This window comes from Canis lupus, chromosome 24 (assembly GCF_048164855.1).
Source record: "Canis lupus baileyi chromosome 24, mCanLup2.hap1, whole genome shotgun sequence".
NCBI lineage: Eukaryota > Metazoa > Chordata > Mammalia > Carnivora > Canidae > Canis > Canis lupus.
The window spans coordinates 1,883,780-1,910,835 of record NC_132861.1 but is presented as its reverse complement, the minus strand read 5'-3'; the positions used below and the strand labels follow the sequence as shown (position 1 = coordinate 1,910,835).

Genomic DNA, 27,056 nt, shown 5'->3' with positions numbered 1-27,056 from the left:
ACAATGATGGATATATGGATAGATCTTCATTTGACTCACTACTTGAACAATCAGCTTTTTATATTATTTCTCCAAAGCAGAATTAATTCACTTAATTTGGGGTTGAGTCACCAGTCTCTTTGTTGCACAAAAAAATTTTAAGATTTCACCCAACTCTGGCATGAAAGTTCTTGTGGAATATCTTGTGGTATCAGCCTTTCTAGGTAGTCTAGTACATACCAATCATAATTGACTTGATCAACCAAACATGAAACTCATTCAATACTACCCCCTCAGGAATCAAATTCTTAAGCATTTAGAACTTAATAAATTCTAAATCAGAGCTATATTCACAAGTTAACTTTTTCCAGCCCTCATTATTGTGGAGAGTCTCAAATTTACTTCATGTTGGACACTGCCAGGAAAGTGTTCAAAGCACTCCATACTTAAAGTCACATTTGCCTTCTTTCACATCCACATGAGACCAAGCCCTGTTTTGCCCATTTAAATTTTATTATTGAACTTATTAGTAATAAACCAAGAGAATTAGGATAACAAAGGGAAAAGTTCAAAATAAGTAATTTCTTCCTTATGAATTAAAACACATGCATACACTCAGTTACTTCCTTGCCACCCAATCCTAATGTACAAAATCAGCCCACAGACCACTGTGAGCCGCTGATACCAAGAGCTGGGCAAAGGACCTCAGTTGTGTGAAGTCACAGGCTGATCTCGGTTAGATGACCAGCTTCTCCACACTGAGGGTACTTGTGGTTTCATCCTCTTCATTTGACCCAATATAGCCCGGGAGGTCCAGCATCCTCTGCTCTGCCTCAGTGAGGCCAAATGATGTGTTATCATAGAAGGCGAACTCAGGGTGGGCTGGGAAGCTCTGACACTTGTCTCTTCTACACTGAGAAGGGCTCAGAGGGCTGACCCTCTGGTAGCTATCTTTGGGGACAGCAGGGGACAGCTGCTTCCTTGAGACACTCCTGTGACTGGGGGACGGGCCCCTCTGAGCTCTGTGAGGGTCCATTCTCTCACCCCCCGACATGAAGCCTGCCTGGCAGTCTCCCAGGTCTGGCTTCCTCGCCGGCTGTCCCAGGGTGTAGGATTTAGGGAGAGGACTTAATGGACCTCTGGTGGCACCTGCCCCTTGGAAATGGTCAGGTTTCTCCGGCAGCAGGGCAGCGCCTCGACTCTGAGGCCGGAATCTGTCGTCCGCCTGGTCCCAGGTCCGCGTCCTGGCACTGCAGGTGGGCGCCTGCCGTGGGGTCAGGGTGGAGAGGCTCCTCTCCCTGAAAGGCCGGGCCTGCTTGGCCTCGTGGAAACTCGATGTCCTCCTGAAGTGGGAGCCCTTGGGGTGGCTCCTCTCCAGCAGCACCCCTCTGCCCGCCACATGCCTCGGGGCTGACTTGCGGACCACCGTCTGGCTGGGGCTGACGGCGCGACTGGCAGGAAAGCTGGGGAAGTCCAGCCCGCAGGGGGCCCCGGCCGCGGCGCCCCCCACGGGCTGCTCCGGAAATGGGGATTTGATGCGGAACGTGTCCGCGGCCGCGCCGTCGGGGCTCTCCAGGCCCAGGCCCAGGCCCAGGCCCAGGCCCGCGGCGGCGTCCACGGCCGTGTCGGTCAGGGGGTTCTGAGACACGTGGTACACCTTGGTGGTCTCCGTCAGGCCCTTCTTCTTCATCTCTTTCAGCTGCTGCTGGGCGAGGCGGTAGCTGAACAGCGGGGGGATGATCTTCTGGGCACTGGCCTGCAGGCTCTCGCTGCCGGAGGCGTCATCCTCGGGGCCGGGGGCGGGGCCGGGGGCGGCGGGCCTGCTGCGCCTGCAGCCCAGGGGGATGCCCGCGCCCCTGGCGCCCCCCGCTGGCCCGTCGCCCGCGTCCGAGAAGCTCCCCCGCGGCCCGCTCGGCTCGCAGATGGTCTCCTCGTCCGAGTGCTTCCGGCAGCCCGGGGAGTGCACGGAGCTGCGCCGGGCCGGGGGGCCGCACTCGGGGGCGCGGCCGAACCTCCTCCACAGCGTGACGACGACGGTGGCCACGATGATGAACAGACACAGTGAAATCCCGGTGATCGTCACGACGTTGTTGGACTTCCCGGGGCCCTGGGGCTGAAGGGGAGACACGCTGGATGGCTGGAGAGCTACGAGAAAGGAAGAGCAAATGGATTCTCCAGGACTGTGTCCCTGCGTGGTGTCCAGGGCCTGGGCAGCTGGCTCGGATCATCTAGCAGTTAAAGAAGGAAGAGACAAGGACTAGGGTTTCTGGCCCTACACATGCATCTCTGCCGGCAGCTCGGACACCAGAAACCAGGGACCCCAGAACTGAGGTGAGCAGATGAACCACAATCAGGGTAACTCCTGCCGACGTGGGTCTCGAATGTTCCACAAAGCAGCAGCAGCATAAGGGCAATTTCAAGGCAAAAATCAAGGTTTTTGCTTAAGATAAGGTAAACACGGTAAACATCCAGAGTTCAATGTACCTTTGAGATGCACGTGGGAAAACGCTTACCAAGTATGAAGCCTGACTTGCAGGACGTCTGGGGAGCTCAGTGGTTGAACATCTATCTACCTTTGGCTCAGGGCGTGATCCCCGGTCCTGGGATGAGTCGCGGATCCGCCTCCTCCCCCCACCCCCCCCCCACCCCCACCCCCACCCCCGCCCCAGGGAGCCTGCTTCTACCTCTTCCTGTATCTCTGCCTCTCTCTGTGTGTCTCCCATGAATAAATAAATAAAATCTTAAAAAAAAAAACTGACATGCAAAATAATTCAGGTAGGTTGTACCTAAAATTGTACATCTTGAGAAATTATTAGATGAAAATAAATCTTTAGGCAATGTAATGCAACTTACATTTCCCTTCTAATACCTAGGAACTATCTTTCCTGAGGGTTGAAACCTCTGCTTCTCACTCTTCAGTTTCCAGCTATCTATTCCCCTGCTTCCTTCCATGGGATGTTGATTTGCCTTTTTCCCCTCTTCTCTCCAACTGGTTTGTCCCATGGTCATCAAAATGTTTCATCAAGACTCAGATGCCACCTGGGGCCTCAGCTTGTACTGACACTTAAGTACCTGGGAACTTAAAGCCCGCTAATGCCACTACCATCACCCCTCTTTCCTTCTTGTCACTGTCCACCCTTCAAGGCCTTCCAGTCACCTTCCTGTCCCCCTTTTTTCCACATGCTCTTATCAGCACCCGTTCCCTGTGTCATGTCCATGACCCATCCTCCCACTGCTTCTCTCTCTCCTTTCTGCCACCCCAGTGGGATAACCAAATTCCTTACATCCAGAACCTTTCCCTTTGCCTCCTAGCCTTACCTGAGGACTAGACTACAGGACATGGCTCCCCCTGACCACTTTCTTGGGTGTAAGCTGTGGCACGTACTTTTTTTTATAAGCAAACGGAACCAGCAGCAGGGAGTATTCCTCACTTTCCTCATTCCTAATTGCCATTTTCAACTGATTCTTTCACCTCCATATAAAAATTCTACTCTTTTTAAAAAATATATTCCCTATGCTGTACTTTGCATCTCCATGACTTATTTTATAACTATAGGTTTGTACCTCTTAATCTCCTTTATTTTGCCCATCCCCCTCCAATCTCCTTCAGGCAACTACCAATTTGTTCTCTGTGTTTAAGAGTCTGTTTCCTGTTTTGTTTTATTGTTTTTAGATTCTACAAATAAATTGAATCATATGGTATTTTGTCTTTCTCTGTCTGACTTACTTCACTTAGCATAATACCCTCCAGGTCCATCTACGTTGTTGCAAATGGCAAGACCTCATTCTTTTAATGGCTGAGTAATATTCCATTATATATTTACACCATCTTTTTCTTGATAAATGGATACACTTATCTATTCATGGGCACTTGGGTTGCACTAATCTTGGCTATTGTAAATGATGCTGCAGTCAGCATAGGGGTGCATATATCTTTTAGGATTAGTGTTTTCATTTTTAGGGGGTAAATACCCAGTAATGGAATTACTAGATCATATGGTATTTCCATTTTTAATTTTTTGAAGGACTTCTATATTGTTCTCTCTTGTGGTTGCACCAATTTACATCCCCACCAACAGTGCATGAGGGTTCTCTTTTCTCTACATCCTCACCAACACTTACTATTTTTTGTATTTTTCATACTAGCCATTTTGACTACTATGAGGTATTATCTCGCCGTGGTCTTGATTTGCATTTCTGTGATGATTAGTGACACTGAGCATCTTTACATGGGTCTGTTGGCCATCTATATGTCTTCTCTGGAAAAATGTCCATTCATATCCTCTGCCCATTTTTTAGTCGGATTGTTTGTTTGGTGTTGAGTTGTACAAGTTCTTTATATTTTGTGGATATTAACCCTTATGAGATATATCATTTACAAGTATCTTTTCCCATTCAGTAAGTTGCCCTTTTGTGTTGTTGATGGTTTCCTCTGCTGTCTTATCTAATTTGAAAAAGAAGAACATGAACTCTGGAGCAAGGAGATCTGGATCTCAACCTGGGTCCATTAGCTCTGGTCTCTCCACTGATGTCCTACCAACACCTTCATTTCCACATGCCCAAGACTCATCATCTTTCCCCTAGAATCTGTGCCTCATTCCCGTATATCCAATCTCAAGGAAATGGCACCAGTGTCCACACAGTTGCCAGTACTAGAGTCCAGGTTTTCATCCTTGATGCTTCCCTCTTCATCACTCATCATATCTAGAATCTTTGAGTCTCTCTCTCCTCTGCATCCCCATCATTTCACTTTTCATCTGGGTTACTGAAAAACTCTTAAGAGGCTTTGCTGCCACGCCTACCCCTTCCGATGTATTCTCCACACTACAGCTGAGAGAGACAACTTCTGAAATACAGGCCAAACCTTCAAGGCTCCTCAGGATATGACTCCTGCCTACCTGTTCAGGTTCATTTTTCCACTCTTTCCTGGCACATTATGCTCTAGATACATTAAATTAATTTCAGTTCTCTGGGTCTCTTAATGTGCCATCTTCTTCCATGCTTTCATCCATTGCTCCCTTTGCTAAAATTCCCTTTGTCACTTAGCTCACCTAGGATGACACCTACTTAGCTTTCAAACTTCAGCTCTAATATCACCATCTCCAAGAAAGGAGGTATTCCCAGCATGAATTTTCACCCCCGCAAGCTTCCATGGCCTGCTATGGATACCTTTCTCACTGCAGGCTCTACATTGTACTGTATATTATGCCTATTTATGTGTCTGCTGAGCTATTATATCATGAGTACCTTCTAGACAGGAACATGTCTTATCTATACATTCCTAACCCCAGTCACAGTAACTTACACATACTTGGTCTCCAATAAATGTTAGGTTAATTCATTTAAAAAGGTAATAGCAAAATGATCAATAATTCCACTAGATGGAATGTGGGCACAATGACAACAGATCCTCCCACTCTCCTGTTTGAACAAGATGGTCAAATTAACATAGAACTTGGCATAGAAACATCCTTTCAAAGCCAAACAAAACTCTAAACTCTCGATCAGCTGAACACAGTTGAATGATGAAAGAATTGTTTCCTGACTTATTTCTTTCATGTACAGTGGCTACTTATATCCGTGGGGAGCAGCAATGCAGTTGCACATCATGGACCTCTTTACTTAGCTGTTCTCTTTGGCTATGGCTGGATCCCTTCAAAATGATGGCTAGAGAAAAGCCGAAGAGCTGCTGACCTCAGCCCTCTCTGCCCCATCTACTCTCTCTTTCACCTGAAGTGAAGGAAATTTCTTGAGGCTAAGCAGCCTGTGAACAGATCTTTACATTTCCAAGGAGTATGAAATAGGTTGAATAGAAAGAACAACACTTGGAAGAAATGATCATTTTTATCCACCTAAGCATTTATCTAAGGACCACTTATAGAAGTAGGGGTGTCTATAGCACTTAACCCTTTTTGCTAATTTATAATATAGAAGTTTTGAGTTCCATTCCAATATTAAAGAATTAAGACATCAAAACATGAAATAATTTCACCTATCCTCAAAAATGATTGTTAATTCCAGGTTGTTGATGCTTCCAGAAAGCTAGACTGGGCCTGTGTAGATAGGCAAGGTGTTCAAGATAGGTCAGATCTTGTCCTCTGCTTTCTAGCTTTTTGATCTTGGTCAGGTCAGTTACCCTCTCTATGCCTCAGAATCCCAAATAAGAGAGATAATGTATTTAAAGTGCTGGCACATAGCAGATGATCAATCAATGGTTGATATTGTTGTCACTTCTAAAGGTGCAGTAGAAGCCGTAACAACTGACTTTAAATTCATTTGAATTCATTCATTCATTCATTCTGGAACTCTAAATAGAATATCTTAACACAGCATGACATCCCAGAATTGAGAGGAATGGGTGTACTTGAAGATAGTTATACCCAAGAAAGGAACTGTGAAAATGAAGGAGACTTATAAAGAAAGAGTAGAGAAAGAGGAGAACTTTAGAAAGTAGTATGAGATATAACTGGAGAAAGAATAGATTCAGAGTGGGGCCAAAGGATTATGAAGGAAGAAGGGCAGACAGAGGGCTAGCAGAAGAGCCTAAGCCTGAGGAAAAAAACAGAAGAAAGAACACCCCTCAGGATGCTGTAATAAAGGAAACAAGAGCATAGCACTGGCTGGAAAAATGAGATAGCAAGAATGAATTTTTAAGGTCACAGGTGGGGACACTGGCCAAGGTGTTGTTGCCAGGTGCCTGTAGTTTTGGCTAAAAGGTACGCTGAAATCCAAACACACACAAAGGAACCCTATCTAACTCCCCCAGATCCCAAGGGACAGGGAATTACCAATGGTTTTCTAACCTGGAATTAGAGTGTGGAAGAAGTCAGGACCAGAGCAAAGGCTGGCAAATTAAATGGTGGACTGGCTGTAGATCAGTAAGTGAGATGGTATGTAGGAAGAGCAAGGATTCTTATTACTGTAACCTGTAGCAAAAGAATGGAATTCAACTCCGTAAGCTGAAGCAACCCTAAGTCATGTCAGCATCACATCTATAAACCATTCACATCATATACTCATTGAGCGCTTACTAAGTGCTTTCAAGATGTTGACAGGATGAAGGAAAGGCCAGTCTCTAGGCCATAAGAAGAAATCTCCCCACTACCTCCTCCTTGGTAGGGGTAGTAAAGAATAAAGCTAGGGCCATGCAGGGGATAAGACAGGGTGACTTGCCCCATTTTGACAAATAATAGTCTATGTGGTCCCCTCAGGCTTCTCTGAAATGATGAGATGTTCTTCCATAATTTGGTTGGTCGGGGGGTGGAGAAGTAAAGGAAGGATAAATAAGAAAACAAAAACAAAATTAAAAATATCTTAGGAAGAAATGATCATCCCTCTTGTTTTTGTCTTTTTAAAAATGTTTTCATATGTCTGAGTTTTTAATTTAGATCATGTCGTCATTTCCCTGTCTTTCACTGTGTTCAATCATCTCACTGACCCCATCATCTGACAAGCTACTAATGGACACACTAATGGACACAGCCGTGGTAAAGCCAGCAGCAATAATAGAGTCCACCTCGGAATTCAGGTTGGTGATTTTCAGGCAGGCTGAGGTTCAACAGTCCCTCTGGGGAGAGATTCCCAAAGAAAGAAGAATACCTACCAGCACACTCCTCCAGGGAACACAGAGAGGTCTCCAAGGACATTCCAGGGCAGCCAGGTCTGGAGGGGAAGGGAGTCAAGCACACACGGCGTCGCTCTCGGACACCATCCCCACACGTGGCACTGCACTGGCTCCACGGCTGCCACAGTCCCCATGTTTCTGCAAGGACATCAGCCATACTTTTAATGCTCATTCGAGAATCAGAATTTAACTGCACCCAAATGAAGCAGCAAACTCAAATCTCAGGCCTTGTAAAGTCAGTACATAAAAACATTCCCAAATATGCGGAAAGCTGGAAAGAGTGCTTAATAACCCTTAAAACAAAGGAAAGTTGTTTCATTTGCAAAATGTTAGCCTTTTTGGAATCCATCAGAGAACAAAAGTCGCAGGGCAACCAAATGGCCTGAAATATAAGGAAAGATGAGCTCCTATAAGGAAAGACAGAATACAAACATTGCTTCCCGGGCTAGGCACCAGGCCTCCTAAAAGCTAGGGAGAAATCATCTAAAAATGTAATGAACTACTAGAAGCCTAGTGTGGGCTAGCATGAGAATATAGACCCCCTGGGAGCTACAAACCCAATAGGAATTTGTATCCACTTGCAGGCTCTTCTTCATGGATCTTACCAAATGCTTGTAAGAAGGACTGAGGGTAGGTGCAAGACCAGAGAAAGCCTCCCTTGTGATGGAAGCCTAAGGATGGGAAGGGTGGCACTGTGGGAAAGACACAAACCTCACCTGGATCCTTTTCCCTATTAGCTCTACCAACAAAAGCCTCAACCACTAGCGACAAAGCAGAAGCCCTGTCACTCTAAGGGCACCACTGAAGATCTAGTGCCACTAGAGAATAGAAAAAGAAGGTAATCCTTCACCCCTGGAGAGGAGCAGAAAATATACTGGGCCCAGACTATTAGAGAGCTTCTATCACTGGAAAGGGTCAAGATCATCAAAAAGGCTCCATCTCTGTCTACAACTAAGGATGAACTAGAACAAGAAAAAGCTCTCTAGCTCTCATTGCCCAACCCCTACCCTGCACCATGCAATTTACAAGTATCAAATAACAACAACCTACTGCTAGAGCATGGACCATGGTGACAGGTGAAAACCTCTCTTAGGTGCAGGTTCAAGCCTAAAGCTGAGGGTGCAACAGAAGCATGGAGGAAAACTCTTTGGCAAGCCAACTCCTACACTAACTGCAAGGTAACATTAGCAAAATTATGAACTCTGTCATGTCCTGAGAATGGCCACAGCAACAGCACAAACCCAAACACAGCTTAATTCCTTAGTACACTGACCTGATCCCCACACTAAAGGCCTACCAAAAACAGGGTATGCCCATTTCCCCACATAAGTACTATTTAGTGGTGTCTTCAGTTCTAAATAAGATGTCCACCTTGCAATAAAAAATTACAAGACATACAAAGAAACAGGAAAAAAAAAAAAACTACAAGAGATAAAGTAATCAAGAGAGCCAGATTCAAATGTGACCCAGATATTGGAACTACCAGAGCGAGAAGTTACAATAACTATGATTAATATTAAAGACTTTAGTGGAAAAGGCAAACAAGATGAACAGATGAAAATTTCATTAGAGATTTATAAACTGAGAAGAAGCAAATGGAATACTAGAAGTGAAAAACATGGTAACAAAGATGAAGGATGCCTTTTAAAAGAATGCTCACCAGTAGACTCAACAGAGCTAAGGAAAATAAAAATAAATCTGAATATTGGTGAGTAGAAATCATTTAGACTGAGACACAAAGATCAAAAAGAAAGAGTGAATAAACCAATAGAATATGCAAGAGTTTGGGGGGCAATATCAAATAGTCTATCATTCATGTTATTAGAATCCCAGAAGAGAAAAAGAAAATCAAATAATGACCAAGATTAATGAAATAATTCCAAAATTAATGAAAGATTGAAAGATAGTAAGTTACATTAAGGTGTTCAGAAAAAAACAGGCAGGACAGATACAAAAAAGCAAATAAAAAATCAGACACACCATATTTAAACTGATAAAAACTAAAAACAAAATTTTGAAGGCTGTGCAGGAGGGAAGGTGGAAGGTGGAAACACACTGCATATGGAAGAATAAAGAGAAATACAGCAGGCTTCTTGTCATGCATGCCAAGTATAATGGAGTAATATCTTTAGAGTAATGAAAGAAAAAAATGACCAACCCATGAATTGACCAACCCAATTCTATATCCAGTGAAAGTATCTTCCAAAAGTTGAGAAATAAACTTCTTTGACAAAGGAAAATGAATGAAATTAATTACCAGCAGACTTTTACTACAGAAATGCTAAAAGAAAATCCTTCAGGCAGAAGGAATGTGATACCTGTAAAAACCCTCCATTTGTACAAAGAATTGAAAAGTGCTGGAAATGGCATTTATAAAGGAAAAGATAAAATTCATTTTTCCCTTATTTTTAAATGTTCTGAAATATAATGGCTAGAGAAAAATAGTATTATGTGTTCATAGCATATATAAAGTAAAATTTATGACAGTAATCACACAAAGAATGGGAATAATGAATTGAACGCATACTGTTAATAAGGTCCTTATACTATATGTGAATCAAAATATTATTCTTCAAAGATAGATCAAGAATAATTAGGGGCAGCCCAGGTGGCTCAGTGGTTTAGAGTTGCCTTCAGCCCAGGGCCTGATCCTGGGGATCGGGGATCAAGTCCCACGTCAGGCTCCCTGCATGGAGCCTGCTTCTCCCTCTGCCTCTGCCTCTGTCTCTGCCTCTCTCTCTCTCTCTCTCTCTCTCTCTCCATGTGTCTCTCATGAATAAATAAATTAAAAATCTTTAAAAAAAAGAATAATTAAAGGTACATACTATAAACTCTAGAACAACCAGTAAAAAATATTTTAAGGTATAAAAAATAAACCAACAGTACAGTTAAAGTAACTCATAAGAAATATTCAATTAATACAAAAGAAGGCAGAATCAAGAGGAAAAAGAAACAAAGAACAGATGGAACAGATATAAAACTACCAAGATGACAGATCTTAATCCAACCATATAATGATTACACTAGATGTAAATAATCTAAACACACCAAATAAAAGACAGAGATTGTGAAATTGGGTAAAAGAACATGACCCAACTATATGTTATTTAAAAGAAACTTATTTTAAACATTAATTCAAAAAGAAGTATGCACTCCAATGTTTACTGCAGCATTATTTACAATACCCCAAATATGGAAGTAACCCAAATGTCCATTGATAGATGAGTGGATAAAGAAGATGTACACACATAAACACACATGCATACATATGCATACAATGGAATATTACTCAGCTACAAAAAAGGATGAGATCTTGCCATTCGCAAAACATGTATAGACCTATAGGGCAATATGCTAGGTGAAATAAGTCAGACTGAGAAAGACAAATACCATATGATTTTATTCATATGTGAAATCCAAAAAAAACAAATGAATAAACAAAAAGCAGAATCAGACATATAAATACAGAGAACAAGCTGATAGTTGCCAGAAGGAAGGGGGTGTTGGGATAGGGAAAAAATGGATGAAGGGAAGTGAGAGTAAGTCACAGGAATAAAAGGCACAGCATAGAGATTATAGTCAATGAGGTTTTAATAGCATTGTATGGTGACAGATGGTATGTACACTTGTGGGCATAGCATAATACATAGAGAAGTTGAATCACTATCTTGTATATCAACTAATGTAACATTGTGTGTCAGCTATACTCAATTAAAAATGTTTAATAAAAAACTTAATACACAAATAGGTTAAAAGTAAATAGATGGGTGAAGTTATACCTGTGAACATTAATTAAAAGAAAACTGGAGTAGTTATATTAATATCAGACAAAGTAGACTGCAGAACAAGAAATACTACCAGGGATAAAGAGGGACATTACATAATCATAAAAGAGTCAATTCAGCAAGGGGCTCAACAACGCTAGATGGGGATGCACCTAACATCAGAGCTTAAAAATACATACAAAATACTCCCAGAACAGTTATTACTGACTGACACCTGCAAATATCTCTTTCAGGCATATATGCAAACACTGCCAGATAGAATAATTAAATAGTTCCCTATAAAAATTAGCTTAAGACCCTTCTCTATCAGTATGCAACCAACCTCAAGACCCAGGTCATGCCAGCTCAAGGCACCCTCTGTAAACAGTCTTTTTTTTTATCCTTTATGGACAATAACTCAATACAGCAAAGGTATATAAAGCATTACAAAAATATAAGGAGAACACGAAGGGCAAATATATTCTCAGGTAATCCAAGTGATGCAATCTTTGGAGTGAGTCACAGAATAGGAGTTCTTTATGGCAATTAAAAGTCTCTGGGATTTTCACAAGAGTGGGAGCATTACAAACCACTATCCTGGACCAACATCAACTGAGGTGTGGTAATTATGTTCCATCCAGAGGTCCAACTGAACACAATATTGGTTCTGTGTCTTCAGATCACACTGCAGCTCTTCAGATGGAAGAACAATGAGCCAGCTTTGTACTTAAGCTTCAGAGCTATTCAGATACTAAGCCCCCCATGCCTGCAAAGCTTTCGGACTCTCATACAAAAAGTCTTTCTAAGTTAAACTTTAGTGATTTATTTCTGAAAAATCTATTGGGAATTCCACTACTGAGAAATCTAAATTGAAAATTAAGTCAATGCATAGTTTATACTTTTCATATGCTCATATTCAAGGCCATAAAAAGTAAAATCACAAATGCTAAGAATCTTCTTGTTATTCTTTCTTAACTCTTACTTCACATAAATATAATATATAAAGTTATTTGTCAAACTAAAAACAAAACTTCCATTAGCAATGGCCAGAAAAAAATCAAAGTTTTAATAAGAGCATGAATCTTAATGTCAAAAATTACATTTTCAAATGTTGTGTCCTTTTCCCTTGGAAGTAAAATCCTGGTTTATAGGACAGTCAAGAATAAAAAAATAAACATTGAAGCTACATCGTATGTCCTTTTATTTGTAAACCAAATTAATCAAACAGGAAACAAAGGAAATCACTCAAAGCAATAAACAAATTTAATCAGGCATATTTTAAAAAATATCTTGAGCAATTCTACCTGTTCCCTGAAGATTTCTACCAATAACTTTTTGAGGGAAATACTAGGCAAATGGAAAGTCACTAGACAATTGTAGTTCATGTTTTAGAAATGAAGAGCAAGATAACCAATATTTCAAATATTCTTACTTTATGAATGAAAGCTGTTTTGTTTTGGCCTGGTTAGATGTCCATACCCACACTCACACTACATAACAAACCTGTTTGGCCAGGATAAATACCTTCCAGGCTACTATAGAGAATATTAATTCTGAATGAGCAAAATTTGTCTGGAATAGGAAAAGGGGGATTTGTTTCCAGCCCTCAAGACTATCTGAAAGAATATATAGCCCCTAAAATATTCACACCTAGAAGACACTTTGCTTAAGAAACTAAAGCAACTCAACAAAACATGCTTATAAGAAAGTCCTATAGACGAGAGTGAGTAACTAAAAGCAGCAAATGGAGCAAAGACACGTGGATAAGCAGTTCCGGTTTTCTGTGCACAGAACAAGACTCACTTATATTGGCCAAATCATGCTTGTGCCTGAGTCAGTGGATTCCAAAGTGGGTTTCACGTCTTTCAAGAGGAGTGGACAGCACCAGATGAACCAGTGAGGAGGAAACATAACTTTTTTTCAATCTAAAAGTTTTATATAGTCTAATACATAAGTTGACATAAATTGATTCTATGGGAGGCAGTATAGAATAATGGAAAAAGCCAATCAACCACCAGTAATGGTTTAAGCCACTTAACCTTGGGCAAGTTAATTTTGTGCCTCTATTTCTTCACCTATAAAATTGACAAAATAGCAAACCTAACTCAAAACATTTTTAAGATTAAACAAATTAATATTTGTAAATCACTCAGAACAGTGCCTGGTACGAAGAAATCACTATGATTTCATGTCAGATGATCACCACAGTATGTCGCATATCCTGAGAGGATATTCCTAAGGAATCCCAAAAGAAAAGTTTACTCTTGGAAGGGTTTATGGTTTCATTCACTTTCAGAGAACTGTGGAGTATTAAAGCATCTAAGGATCTGCTTATATGAACTTTTAAAATTATATTTTCTAGTTTTAGGTAAACTGGTTCAGAAAGTGGACAAGTGGCTTAAAAAGATTCTGGCAGAGAATTAAAAAGATAATACACAATCTGCAAATAGGAAGGAACTGACAGTGTTGATAGTTCTTGGGGAAAAAAACTCTTGTTCAGTCATTATGAAGAAAAAACAAGACCATCTAATCACAGAAGCAAAAAGTCTAAAAATTTAAATTATTAAGGAAGCTATATATTAAATATATACTTTCATTTATCAAAAAAACCCTAAGTTAAAAAAATTATGCAACTATGACTTCATACCCTCTATCATTAATTATCAACTTTTGCCCTAAATTTATATACTCCCTTGTCTGAAAACCTTGGGAAGATGTTTAGGATTTAGTAGTTCTCAATTTATTTTTGTAAGTTATTACAGTGCCATGCCATATGTTACTAATATTCCCTGGCAGGATCTCAGGTAGCATCCCATAACCTAATACATTAACATTTCTGCAGAGAAAAATAGAAACATTCATGCTAAGTAAGATAAATGAAGATCATAAATAATCACTTGTGGCAACATATCCTTCTATAAAATGTTATTTACATATTATCTTAAGGTCTGAAGACATATTTGGAAAAAGAGACAAACATATCAAACACATTACTCCATTTTCAAAAGCAACTAATAAGAAATCGGTGGAAGCATTGGCTCGCACAAATCATGGTGGATTCAGTGGGGTCCCAGAATGATACCATTTGCCCAAAAAAGCCAACTGTCAATATAAGTGGAAAATGAAGAGAACTAGATCCAGTCATAAATTTTTATGCTAAAACATTGGAAAGCTTGAGGTCCCATAGCTAGCATCAATGTCACTGATTAGCTGGAGTCACACTCCTGGGGTCTCCAGGAGCATTAGCTCTTCCAGGCATGGCTTTTGGTCTTGATGCTCTGTAGTGTCTAGTTGTTGCAGCTCCATGGGGAACCCCTTGCCACCCTCAGCCTGGAAACACAAAGAACCACTCCTTTGTTCTGCCTCTCTCTAGGGTCTCCTCCCTGCTGCTGTGAGGGGAAAACTCAGTCTTTAGACAAGTAGAAGAATCTATGGAAACCCCAATAGCTGGGAGAGCCACAGAGTAGACCTCCTGCTCCCGATGTGTTTAATCAAATGGCTCAAATATCTTTATTTCCTTAGGTTTGTTTCCACTAAATTCAATTAGATTTTTTTTTCTCCTAACAAGTAACTTCTTTTGAGATGGCGAATCTATCTTGGATGATTAATATAGTTTAATACAATTTTTCTTACTAATACCTGGACTGGCCACATTTGTGTTCAATTTTCACTTTAATAAAACATGTATTGAGCACCTATTAATGTGCCAAGCATACTAAGTGGGCCAAATATATACCATAAATAACTTCATGGTAGCACAAGTTGGCTTTTCACACCCAATGAGCTTCCTGCCATCAGCAGGATGGTGATAAGGGTGAGGGGCATGGGGAGAAAGACACTGAATGAGCCGTGACAGAAATGATCAATGCCATGAAAGAGGAATGAAGGATGCTGTGCCAGCTTACACCAAAGGAATTTAACTAGTTTGGGGTCAAGGAAGAGTAACCCAAGTGGAGACTTGGGGTTGGATAGGCTAATGTCAACCAGGTGAAGGTGGGTGGAGACTCCAACCCAGATACAATGACTGTGGGTTGGGCAGCCTGGCTCTAGGGGGTCCTGTGGATTTTCATCATCATGTCAAGTGAGGTGACAGACAGATGTTAAGCAGGGAACAGTCTCAGTTAACCTGAATTTTAAATAATCACTCTGCCTGCAGTGAGAGAATGAAGTGGATATGGCAGGGATTGGAATCAATCAGGAATCCATAGCTTAGCTAACGGATGATGGAAGTTTAAACCAGGATTCAGACACCAAGAAGCCAAAACCCATAGGACTTAGTGATTTATTATTTATAGGAGGTGAAGAAAAGGAAGACCCTCAGGCTTCTGGTTTGAACAATGAAATGGATGGTGAAAGCCTATACTGAGGGGTAGGTTGAGGGAGTAAGGTGATGAGTCTGAGTCCTCTGAGATGCCCGAGAGACATGTGAGGGTGACAGCTATGTGGTAGCACTTGGGTGCTGGGGAGAGATGCCAATGTGGAGCCATCAGTATTAGGATGCTAATCACCTAGCAGGTGTGTGAAGAGTGAAAAAAAGGATCTAATATAGGATGTGGAAATCTGAGAATTAATGGATGTGACCAGGTGGGAGAATTGGCAGGCAAGGGAGACCAGGAAGGAATGGCCAGGGGAGTGGGAGGTAAGCAAGAAGAGGGTCCAGGGTGATGTCACAGAAAATACAGGTGGAAAAGCATCCCTGGACTTGGCGACCTTGGAAGTCATGCACTAGTTGCTTCAGTGAAAGCATTTTCAGGAGAGGCATGTGGGTTGAAAGGTGAATGTGAGGTGAGGAAATAAACTACAATGTACAGGTGACTTTTTCAAGAACTCGGGCTATAAAAGGAAAAACAGAGAAAGTTGGGATCATCTAGAGGAGAACCAGGGGTTGAGGGGCAGTGTTTGTTTTGTTTTTAGATAAGAGAATTAAGTATATATTTCAAAGTTGATGGGGATGAGCCAGTAAGGGAATAGAGACAGAGAAGAGAGAGGGGATAATGATTAACAGAGGATTCCTGATAGGAGCAAAGGGACTGGGATCCATAGTCCAGGGGAAGAGTGACACTTCTTCCATAGTGACAGCAAAGGAGGAACAATGACTACAGGTCTACAGATATTTTGTGGGAGGTCAAGGGAGCACATACCTAACGGATGCCAGCTGCCCTGTGTGGCAGGAGACTGACTCAGCTCTGAGAGTCAGCCATGGGGCAGGGGCTGAGGTCTGAGGGATGCTTTTCTAGAGAATAGGAGCAGAGCTGGTCAGGGTAGCATAATGGGTCCAACTGAGGGGGGAGGCATAACCCATTCACGGTGCTCCTGTCCACCTGGATGTGGCCTTCTGCAGCTTGCATGCAGTGAGTGGCCAGCAGATGGCTGGATTCATGCATCAGAAGAAAAAGATGGCAGAGGAGTTTAGGGTATTGGTAGGAGAGGGATGATAGGGATGGGCCATGTAATCTAGGCTGGATGGAGAGGTAAGTACAAGCAGGGAAGTGATTAGGGGGTGCGAAGAGAGTCAAAGGAAATGGACTTCTAAGTGAGGAGATGGGTGTATTTGGAGTAAGAAACATTTGGGGTTCCAAAGACAGTCAGAGGCTTGGGCTGTCAGGGGACCTGGGGCTTAATAGGGATGAAGATATATGCAAATCAGACAATCTCTGCCAGATGAATCTCTTGCCAAGACCAGGCTTACGCCCAGAAAAAGGAAAAGAAATGCAATGAGGAGCACAGGGCATGGATGGAATTGTAATAACCCCACTTCTTTGTGATTAGGTAGGGCATTACACAAAAAATTTAGAATTTGAAGGTTTTAAAAATCTTGTTTGGAAATCTCACTTCTAAAGAAACTCATTCCTGTAATGAAGGCTGTAACAGAAAAGTGACATGCTCAGCTAGAGGAAGCCAGAAGTTAACCAAATACAGTTCAAGATTCAGCTTTGAATTCTACTCATACCTGCCAAGGATTTGCCATATGATGTAATAACATAGTCTTTTAAGATATAATACAATAATAGCTAAGGTTTATTGGTGCTTCCTCTACACCAGGCACTATGCTGAGAACTGTGCATACTTATTTCATTCAATTGTCACAACTCTTTGAAGTAGATACTCTTATTATCCCTGTTTTACTAACGGGGAAACTGAGACCTAGGGAAGTAAGCAGTGAGCTGGGTCTGCTTGCCAGTATTCCTAATTCTTCAGATAAGAATGATAATGCCATTTGGGACATTGTGAGGAGTGAACCAAAAAAATGATGGTGTAGTTCACAGAAAATTAAGTTCACCTAGATTCAAAATAATAATTTTGATTGCAGGAGGGCATCAGTTGGATTAAAAAATGTTTTAAATCTCAATACCAACCTATGTTTCTCTGAATTAGCATGCACTCCCTCTCCTTTGCAGAAAAATGGCTTCTGCTTGAGACATCAAAGTCAAAGCAGTATTTATTCCTCCCCATGTCAAACAAAGTGCAGTTGAACACTGTTTTCCTCTCTCCCAACATCAGGCTGTTTTCAGCCAGTTGAATCGTCCTTTCCCCAGGGCGTCTTGGGGCCTCCTTGAAGACTGTGATCACTCCTTGGACAAAGATGCATGGTGGAGGCAGTACCATCACCTCCACCCTGGACTCACACGTCAGTTCTGACACCATCACCAGTTTGTACCCAAACTTCTGGGCCAGGTCAATGGGTCCTGTAGAGGTAATGATCGAGTCTCGGCCAAGCAGCTTCAGAACCACAGTGACATAGGCTTCTGGCCCCACGGGTGCACAGCCAAACTCAACCCACTGACCTTGAGAGAGTTCTGTCCTCTTGCTGCTTCTTATCTCTAGCGGCTGACTTGGACTCGTTCTTGCCTCAGGAAGACTATTGGTAAAGATGACGTCCACCAAGATGTCAGGTTGGTCTACGGGGAATGAGCACAGTGGTTGACTGGTAAAAAGACCCACCTGGAAGGTGCCTTCCGTTGCCTTGGATGTCCTATTCAAGTCAATGTGGAAGACGGGCCACTTGACCTTGAGAAAGGCACTTTGCTCCCACTGGTGGACTGGAGTGCTGTTGTCAGCTGCGTCTGGAGTCATCGTGAACCAGTAGTCTCCAGCCTCCTTGAAGTAGAAGCATTCAAACTCGAGTGTTCCCTGTGACTGGTTGGTCAGGAGGTATTTGGTGATAACAGTCTGATTGGTGTTGGCCTCCAACAATAGGATAGATACATTCCTCAGGGTCCCATTAGCACCACTGAAATACCGGAAATCCACAGACACCGTGCTGTTGCTTAGAGCTACATGGCCTGGCTTTCCCAAGAGGAGATAGTCAGCTTCTCCCAGAACTGAAACAAAAGTGTCAGAATTGGTTTTACAAAGAGATCATGGAGCAGCAGTATTGGTGACATTGAAGAAAACAGCATTTTATACGTAAGAGAAGTATGAACTCAGTCAAAGAGGAGGTACAATGATGCTGAGTGCTGGTCCTGGGCCAGTCATGCTGGGCCCTGCCTTCATCATTCCCCATTCTAACATAGCTCTGGGCCTTCATCTTTGGCTTTCATGGTTATGTTTAAAACAATGATTCAAGGTAAATACCCTGAATGCACCATATTCAACAATGTAACCCATCTGCAGTGAAAATCCATAAAGCAAGAATAACAACTGACAATTCTCAAAATGTAAATCCGATACCACACTTTCCTCATCTCAATCTGTTAAAAAGAAAAGAAAAATAAGCCCAGATGAGGACATTTGCCCCCACCCAGGACAGGAAACCAAGACTTAATTGCAGTTTCAACCTAACCCCTGAATGTGGCCTTGCCTCTGTCAATCTGAAAATTCCTGATCCGCACTAGTGAGGTTACCACCACCATAAAAAAACCTGTTGACCACACCCCCCTCACACACACACAAAGAAGACTCCTGGATTGAAACAATCCTTTCTGTTCTTTTGCTAATAACTTCTTGCCCCACCCTCCTTCCCATAAAAACCTTCCATTTTGTGCAACTCCTCGGGCCATCTCTACTTGCTAGACGGAATGGTGCCCAATACATGAATTGCTTAATAAAGCCAATTAGAGCTTCAAATTCACACAGGTGAGGTTTTTTGTTTTTTGTTTGTTTGTTTGTTTTTAATAAATCATATTCTGGTGTTTAGGTCTTTTGGGGAAATGAATACACAGTAAAGTGAGAAAATTTGATTTAAATGATGTAGTACAAACTGCTCTAGATTACTTAAAATGGAAGACCCTAAATATACCTCAAAGTTATCATTTTCTTGATATTCAAGACAAGTACTTAAGCATCTTCACCAGTAAAGGAACCTGTTCTGTTGGTTTGTATGAAGCAGAAGTTTTTAGATGAATAAGAAATGTTGACACTTTATTCTCCATGGGTCACCCAAGTGAATGAAGTTTATGACACAGCCAGGCTTGTCCTTAGCAATTTTTAATGACATCACAGCTAGCCTAGAAGTGATAGATGACTACTAGGCCACAAGTATCACTTAGTTAAGATTAATCATAGCTTTTTAAAAAAGAGACACATCAGAGCAGCTGAAGTAAAGAGTGGAAAAAAACACAAACACACAGGAATCCTTGTTTCTACTTTGAACCCTATCCAAATACGTATCAAAGGAGACAGAATTTGGCAGTACCTCAATCAGCTGGCCCATGGCTAGGATAAAAAAAATTCTAGATTTAAGACACTGCAGGGCTCTTTTGGCTGGAAAAATAACATGTGTAAGTATTATTATTCTTATTAGGATTGTCTTATATAATACACACATATTATACTGTATCATATATATGTCCAAAGGGCCTCAATATATTTTTGGTCTGGTCGTCTTTAAATCTACCCTTACATGTACTCAGTTAATGATCATTAGAATCAGCACATGAATATATTGGCCCATAGAGGTGTTTTTTTTTTTTAAATAGCTCAGCACTTCACCCATTTCTTTTATTTTTTAATTTTTTATTTTTTTTTATTTTTTATTTTTTTCCATTTCTTATTTAAGATGAGATGAAATAAAATATATAACTTGGATAGACCTGAATGCTTGATCACCATTTGCTTGAAAACCATCATACAATAAAGGCTTTTTGCTTTGTTTTGTTTTGTTTTAGCTTTAGTCAAAACAGAGGCTGAGAGATATTCCCTTCTGGAGGGAAACGAGTCAAGGGGTGAGGATGGTAGCTGATTCTGGTGGAGCTCAGGCCTGTTCAGAACCTCCTTAGCACTCTTTTGTAAACAGGTGGCTAAAGAGACTCTAACACTCACCACAGCCCAAGGAAGGAATTAAGACTGAGAACAGAGGTCAGATTAATTTGAATCTCATGGAGCAGGACGGTTTTTGATGCACTTTAAGATCGAGACCACATACCACTTAGTTAACTAGTGAAACCCTTTCGTGGATGATAGGGATTGTCAAGAGGCAGATCAGACTCTGATTTGATGGGCAGCCAATCAATCAATTAAAAAGACACACATGCCCAGTAAGTAGCAGAGAAAAAAGATGCAATTGATGGGTTCCAGCAGTGCAGACAGCAAGTGTGTACTGAAGAGAGAACTTGCTACTTTACTACAGAACTTTTGTTTTTACAGACGAGAATACATCCTCATTTAGAAAACTGCAATTTGGTTGTACCACCTTCTGGCTCCTACAGTATAGTTTTCTCTATCCTTTCAATTCCCTTCTCCCCTTTCCTTTATTTTTCTTAAAGATTTTATTTGAAAGAGTGCAATTAAAAGAGAAAGCACAAGCAGAGGGGAAGGGTAGAGAAGGAAGGAGAAGCAGACTCCCTGCTGATCAGAGAGCCTAATGCAGGACTCAATCCCAGGACCCTGGGATCCTGACCTGAGCCGAAGGCAGACGCTTGACCAACTGAGTCACCCAGTCGTCCTTCCCTTTCCTTTATTAAAGTAACTGGTGTCTCAATATAAGCATGTTGCTTTAAAAAAACAACTGTTAATGGTATACTGGTATACTGGTATACTTTGATCAATATCAAGTGGAGAACGGGAAAAACCCACGTGCAGGAAAATACTTCCTTTTCCATTATCAGCAGGTACACTCAACTTCTATGCTCTATTTTATGCTCACTGAACTTTTATTCTTATACTCCAGTAAGATATTTGTTCTCAACAATGACAAACATCCTTGCAGATTTTGTGTAAATGGAAAATTCTGATGTCTTTATCATTATGAAACCAAGAGCACTTTTATAATTTTTTAGATGAGGCTGTTATATGCAGAGTGACTTGTTTTCAAGTAGGGATAAATGACATTAAGATAATTGAATCCCAGATTGATTTTCAGCAAATCAAGCATCTTCTTGTTTATTATTTTATTATTATTTTTTTTTTGCATCTTCTTGTTTAAATAAACTTCCTAGAAAGAAAAGGCTGAGTGAGGAAAGAGAGTCCCTGGACAAAATGAACAGTGCATACTCTGGTCCATTTAAGTGGATGTGCCACTGATACCACACAAGGCAGGGTTCTCTATCCTTTAGATCACATTTCTTCATCAATTTGAAAATAATTTCCACTTTTATACAGTCAACTGCTGAGACGTCTACGAAATATTTGGCAAACATCAAAAGAAAAGTAGTAAGTTTTATACTATTGAATCTGTTGGTTCAGTAGTTGCTTAAAGCTCTCTAAAAAATGAACTTGATTTTTCATTGAAACAAAACTAAATGAAGGAAACAGTGAATAACAGTAAGCACCTGTTATTTGCTCAGTCAAGGTGTCTTGCCTTTCATATTTTATCATCACAACAGCCCTATGATGTCACAAGAACCTTGTCTAAGGCATACAACTGGCAAGGATTGAAATTTGGACTGGCTCCAAAGATAGAATTCTAACTGCAAAACTCTCCTGTAGAGTGAAATCTTACAGAGAATCCCAATTAAAAAAACATTTTGTGCATGGAGGGGAGTTCAAATGCATAATACTGAATTCCTAGGAAATCAGAGAGAACACAATGTAACACAATTGTCAAATGTAAAACATTTGTCTCCAATTTGTTTATTTTTTTTTTTTTAAGATTTTTTATTTATTTATTCATGATAGTCACAGAGAGAGAGAGAGAGGCAGAGACACAGGCAGAGGGAGAAGCAGGCTCCATGCACCAGGAGCCCGATGTGGGACTCGATCCCAGGTCTCCAGGATCGCGCCCTGGGCCAAAGGCAGGCGCCAAACCGCTGCGCCACCCAGGGATCCCTGTCTCCAATTTGTTTAAATGAAAGTGACTTGTTTTTCATTCTTTATTAAAAGATTTAAAAATACATTGAAAGGGAAATTTATATCAATATATACAAAACCTTAAGAGAACCCAGGGTTGCAAGGACTCCAGGTGAAAAGGTATGGTACTACAGACTCTCCTCTGCTTCCTTCATGCAAGGTCATCAACATCTATGCACTTACAAACCTCACATGTATGTTTCTTAATTGATACTGATAGCATGAAGTATACCTACTATACTCACCATAGTCACAGAGCACCACCAACAACAGATTTGAAAAGTCTTTCAACATTTGTTTCATTCTGATCAGCAAAATCCCAGGTCTTTGGTCTCCTCATGTCCTTTGTCACATCCAAACTGTGAATTTTTTTGTTTCAAAAACACCTAAAATTAGAAACTCAAACAAATGATGCCTCTATTCAAGGTGATTCATAAAATAGTACTCATGAAATGGCAAAAACATTCTAAGAAGTCAAACATCATAGGTGCCACTGAAAAGAGAAGAGGGAGGACACTAATGTTCCCTAGGAAAATGATTTGTAATTGCACGTGTCTTTTGTTCCATTACAGCTCACCTGTTAAGAACATTCAGATGTTCTCAACACCAGGATTATCTTTACAAAACACCAAGCCTCTTATCTTTGTAACACATACTTTTTAAAAAAATTTTTTTTCCTTTTTAATTCTTATTTATTTATGATAGTCACACAGAGAGAGAGAGAGGCAGAGACACAGGCAGAGGGAGAAGCAGGCTCCATGCACCGGGGAGCCCGACGTGGGATTCGATCCCGGATCTCCAGGCTCGCGCCCTGGGCCAAAGGCAGGCGCTAAACTGCTGCGCCATAACACATACTTAAGTGGAGACTTAGTTATTCGCTGAATTTTATCAAAGGTGAGAGCCAATCTGGATAATACATTTTCACCTCTTTATCTGCTTGGCAGTTCACACTGATCAATGTGCTAAAATTCTGCCAGATTTCATTTTTCTTTGTGCTGTACAGACCAGGCTCAGTTCTACCAATGGTTTTAAAACCACTGTCCTTCTTGCACAAGTGGTATGTTATCTGGATTGCTTCATTTCTTAATGCCCAGGAGCTATATCAAAACCATCAAATCTTTCAAAAAGACACCCAGAGTATTGCAATTAAATGTGACCTCCATGTGACACTGAGTTCCCTTGTTCAGGGCACTCTAAAGAGAAAAGATAAATAACAATTATCATCGTCTATCAGTTTTCCAATACTTGTCACTGTCACTATGCATCATCTATCCTGAGAGATGTGGCTTTCATGCACCAATCTTCCCAGACCACCTAACAGGGCCGGACAGACCTTGTTGGCCTGTGCTTCAGAATGATTTGTGGGAGGAGGCACTTACTTTGATATGAAAGGACTATTCAGATTGTAGAATAAGAGTCAAAGGCGCTTGCCAATTTTTTTCATACTAGAGTCTAATAAACGATGGGCTACTAAACATAATCAACTACCTATTTTCTTAAGGTTTACATTCCTCCATTATCCACAGTTAATATATTTTAATAAGATACTATATTCTAAATATATACATCTCTTTAGAAAAGATAGAAATTCATGAAATTAAAAGGACTGTTAAAATAATAAAAAATTCAATGGAAAGAAAACTGTGTCTCTATTAGCTTTCTTTCAATAGGAGTTGGTTGAACAAAGGAAATACTTTCTTTCCTCAAAGGGAAGCAGAGATTTGAAGTGTAATTAGGCAGATGATTAGGGGATCCCCTCCCTCCTCTCCCCAACAAAAAAAGAAAACTGCATTTTGCTGTTATTAAGCATAGATTTGATCCAATCCTCTGCTTGAACTTCAGACTGGGAAGTGTGGCCAAACATAGCAGGTGAGCATCACTGTATCTTCCAAGCAAGCGTGGGCACTTAGGGGAATAAAATGCTTCCTTTTGAGTTACTGATCTCAGTAACCAGAGTAAGAGAAGCAAGCATTCCCCAGCTCCCAAAAGTTGAACTGGCTCCTCTCAAATTGTTTGCTTTTCCATGATAACGATTTTTTAAAGCAGCTCCTAACAACACTGATTTTGTGAGTATAACACATTTTTCTTCTTATGAAAATGACCGGTAAAGCACAGAATAGTGTGATCATATATATACACATATATATCATACAGATCACACTATAAAATAAACTAGCCTACCTAAAAAAATCAGGCTATGGATTTTTAAAAATGTTCTTAAGCTTTCAAAAATAAATGCTTAATTTTACTAGCTCAACCATTAATTTGAAGATCTGAACAGAGCAACCCACAGTGTAGTGGAATGCTGCATAAAAAAGCATTGTTGTTGTTTTTTAAAAAAGAAGATTCCTTCCTTCTTGTGTTTTCCTCTCTCTTTTCACCTTGTTTGCTTGTTTTCTTCCAACATGTTGTTCCCAATACCAGGACTGCCTACTTAAAATGTTTGGCTTGAGAATCGTTTTGAGAAAACAAAAACGTAGGTCTTTTTAATGCACATTTAAAAATACTTCTCTATATAGCATTCACACATGAACATTGCAGAAGAATTTGAAATGCATTAGCTATAGAGTAAGAAGTAGTGAATATTCTCAGTGGCTAATGGCATCATGCCAGGCTCAGGTCCCACGCTTTTGCTGAAATCTGCTAAAATAAATCCGTACAGGGCAGTCCCGGTGGCGCAGCGGTTTGGCGCCGCCTACAGCCCAGGGCGTGATCCTGGAGACGCAGGATCGAGTCCCACGTCGGGCTCCCTCTGCCTGTGTCTCTGCCTGTCTCTCTGTGTCTCTCATGAATAAATAAATAAAATCTTTAAAAAATAAAAAATAAATCCCTACAGTGTCTTCATTGCTGCAGAAAAAGAAAAAGAATTAAGCTAAAGTCCATTGGGACCAATTATTTCTCAAATAAAAGTGAAAACAAAAGGAGGCAAAGTGATTCTGGCCCTTCAAACACATACGCGTTCCCGTGTATCTATCTACCACTATTATTTATTAGGAGGAAATCCTTAGTTCCAAAGCAGCTGGTGTAAACAGGCTTTATTTATATACTCAGTGCAGCGGGCTTTGCCCTGGTCCAGGGCGTCGGACGCCGCTTCCGGAGGGAGGCTGCACGCTCCGGGCTCCCCGCTCCGGGCTCCCCGCTCCCGGCTCCCCGCTCCCGGCTCCCCGCTCCCCGCTCCCGCGGCTCCGCAGGGGCCCACAGGTCCCGTTCACGCTGGGGAATCCAGCCCTGGCCCAGTCGTCAGCACAAAGTCCTCTTAAAACGAGGACCGTCTCGAAGTCTTAGGTCTCATAGCCCTACGCCAGGAGGGATTTCTGTTCGGAAAGAGGCGCAGTTGTTCTGAAAGGCGCAGCACCCCCGGACGCTCTCCCCCAGGGCCCCGACCCCTCGGGCTCACCCTGCCCCCGCGGCCAGCCGGTCTCCGGCAGCACCCGCCGAGCCAGGGGCGCAGGGGGGCGGCGCGCGGGGCCGGCGGGGGCGGGGGCGGGGGCCGGGGCCGGGGCGCTCCCCGAACCCGCGGAGCCACCGAGGACCCCGCCGGCAGCGGTGCCCGCGGCGGGAGGGAGGCGGCGGGCTCTTCCTACCTCTCGGACCGGCGGGCGCGGGGGCCGGAGAGCCGGGGCGGCGGGGCGGGCGGCGAGCAGGCGGGCGGCGAGGAGGCCCCAGGAGCGGCGAGGCCGCGCGCAGAGCATCCCGCGACCCGGGACTGCTCGCCCAGGCCGCGGGCGCTCGGCTCCGCCGCCCCACCCGGGCCCGCCCCCGCCCCCGCAGCCAGCCCCGCCCGCTGCGGGCCTCGCCTCGCCCTGCGCGCGCGGCCGGCGCCGCCACCCCGCGGGCCCGGGGGAGCCCCGGCCCCCCCACGCTCCCCCCACGCTCCCCCCGCGTTCCGACCCTCTCACTTTGCCCCCGGGGTCGTTTCTTCTGGGGGACCACAAAACGAAGTCATCCTCTGGCCTCACTGGGTGGGCTTTAAACTTGGTTTCCCAAAGGTCCTCGTAGAGTCTCAGAACAGTTCAGGTCAAGTGCATCTTCTTTTCAGCTTTTCTTTCTCAGGAGCCAGAGTTGGTTAAATTAAAAAATGGTACTTAAAAAAAACCCTCCTAATTTGCAACTGTTAAAGTTGTCTGTTTAAGAGCACTAGAGGATAGAGTTCCACCTTAAAAGCTCTGCTTGTTTTTAGGTACACTGTAATGTGAATAGTTTACCGTTTGCTTTTCTTTTACACAAATCTACCACTGAACAGACAAAACTAGTGTGTGCTAATACAAATCAGAAGAGTGGTGGCCCCTAGGGAGCAGGTGACTGTTAAGAGGACCCAGGGAACTTTGGGGGATGACAGTTATGGTCTATTAGCTGTGGTGTGAGTTACAAGGATGTAGTATTCATTTGTTAAAAGGCATCCAACTTAAGATCTATGCATTTCACTGTAAATTTTACCTCAATTTTTATTTATTCTTTTAAGA

The 27,056-nt window shown here is 42.1% G+C and overlaps 1 protein-coding gene across 2 annotated transcripts; it reads right to left on the bottom strand.

Annotated features, from left to right (window-relative positions):
* Window positions 1-469: 469 nt before the first annotated feature.
* THSD1 (thrombospondin type 1 domain containing 1) lies at window positions 470-26,301 on the bottom strand. 2 transcript variants are annotated; one of them, XM_072797230.1, is made up of 5 exons: window positions 26,178-26,301; window positions 22,839-22,979; window positions 17,724-18,689; window positions 7,583-7,741; window positions 470-2,124 (listed from the first exon to the last, which is right to left on the bottom strand). In XM_072797230.1, exons 2-5 carry the CDS (start codon window positions 22,894-22,896, stop codon window positions 716-718), a joined length of 2,592 nt encoding a protein of 863 aa, XP_072653331.1. In that variant the 5' UTR covers window positions 22,897-22,979; window positions 26,178-26,301; the 3' UTR covers window positions 470-715. The 2 variants fall into 2 exon arrangements, with proteins under 2 accessions (XP_072653331.1, XP_072653332.1); XM_072797231.1 differs by having other exon boundaries at window positions 22,839-22,952; window positions 26,178-26,299.
* Between the last annotated feature and the right edge of the window lie 755 nt (window positions 26,302-27,056).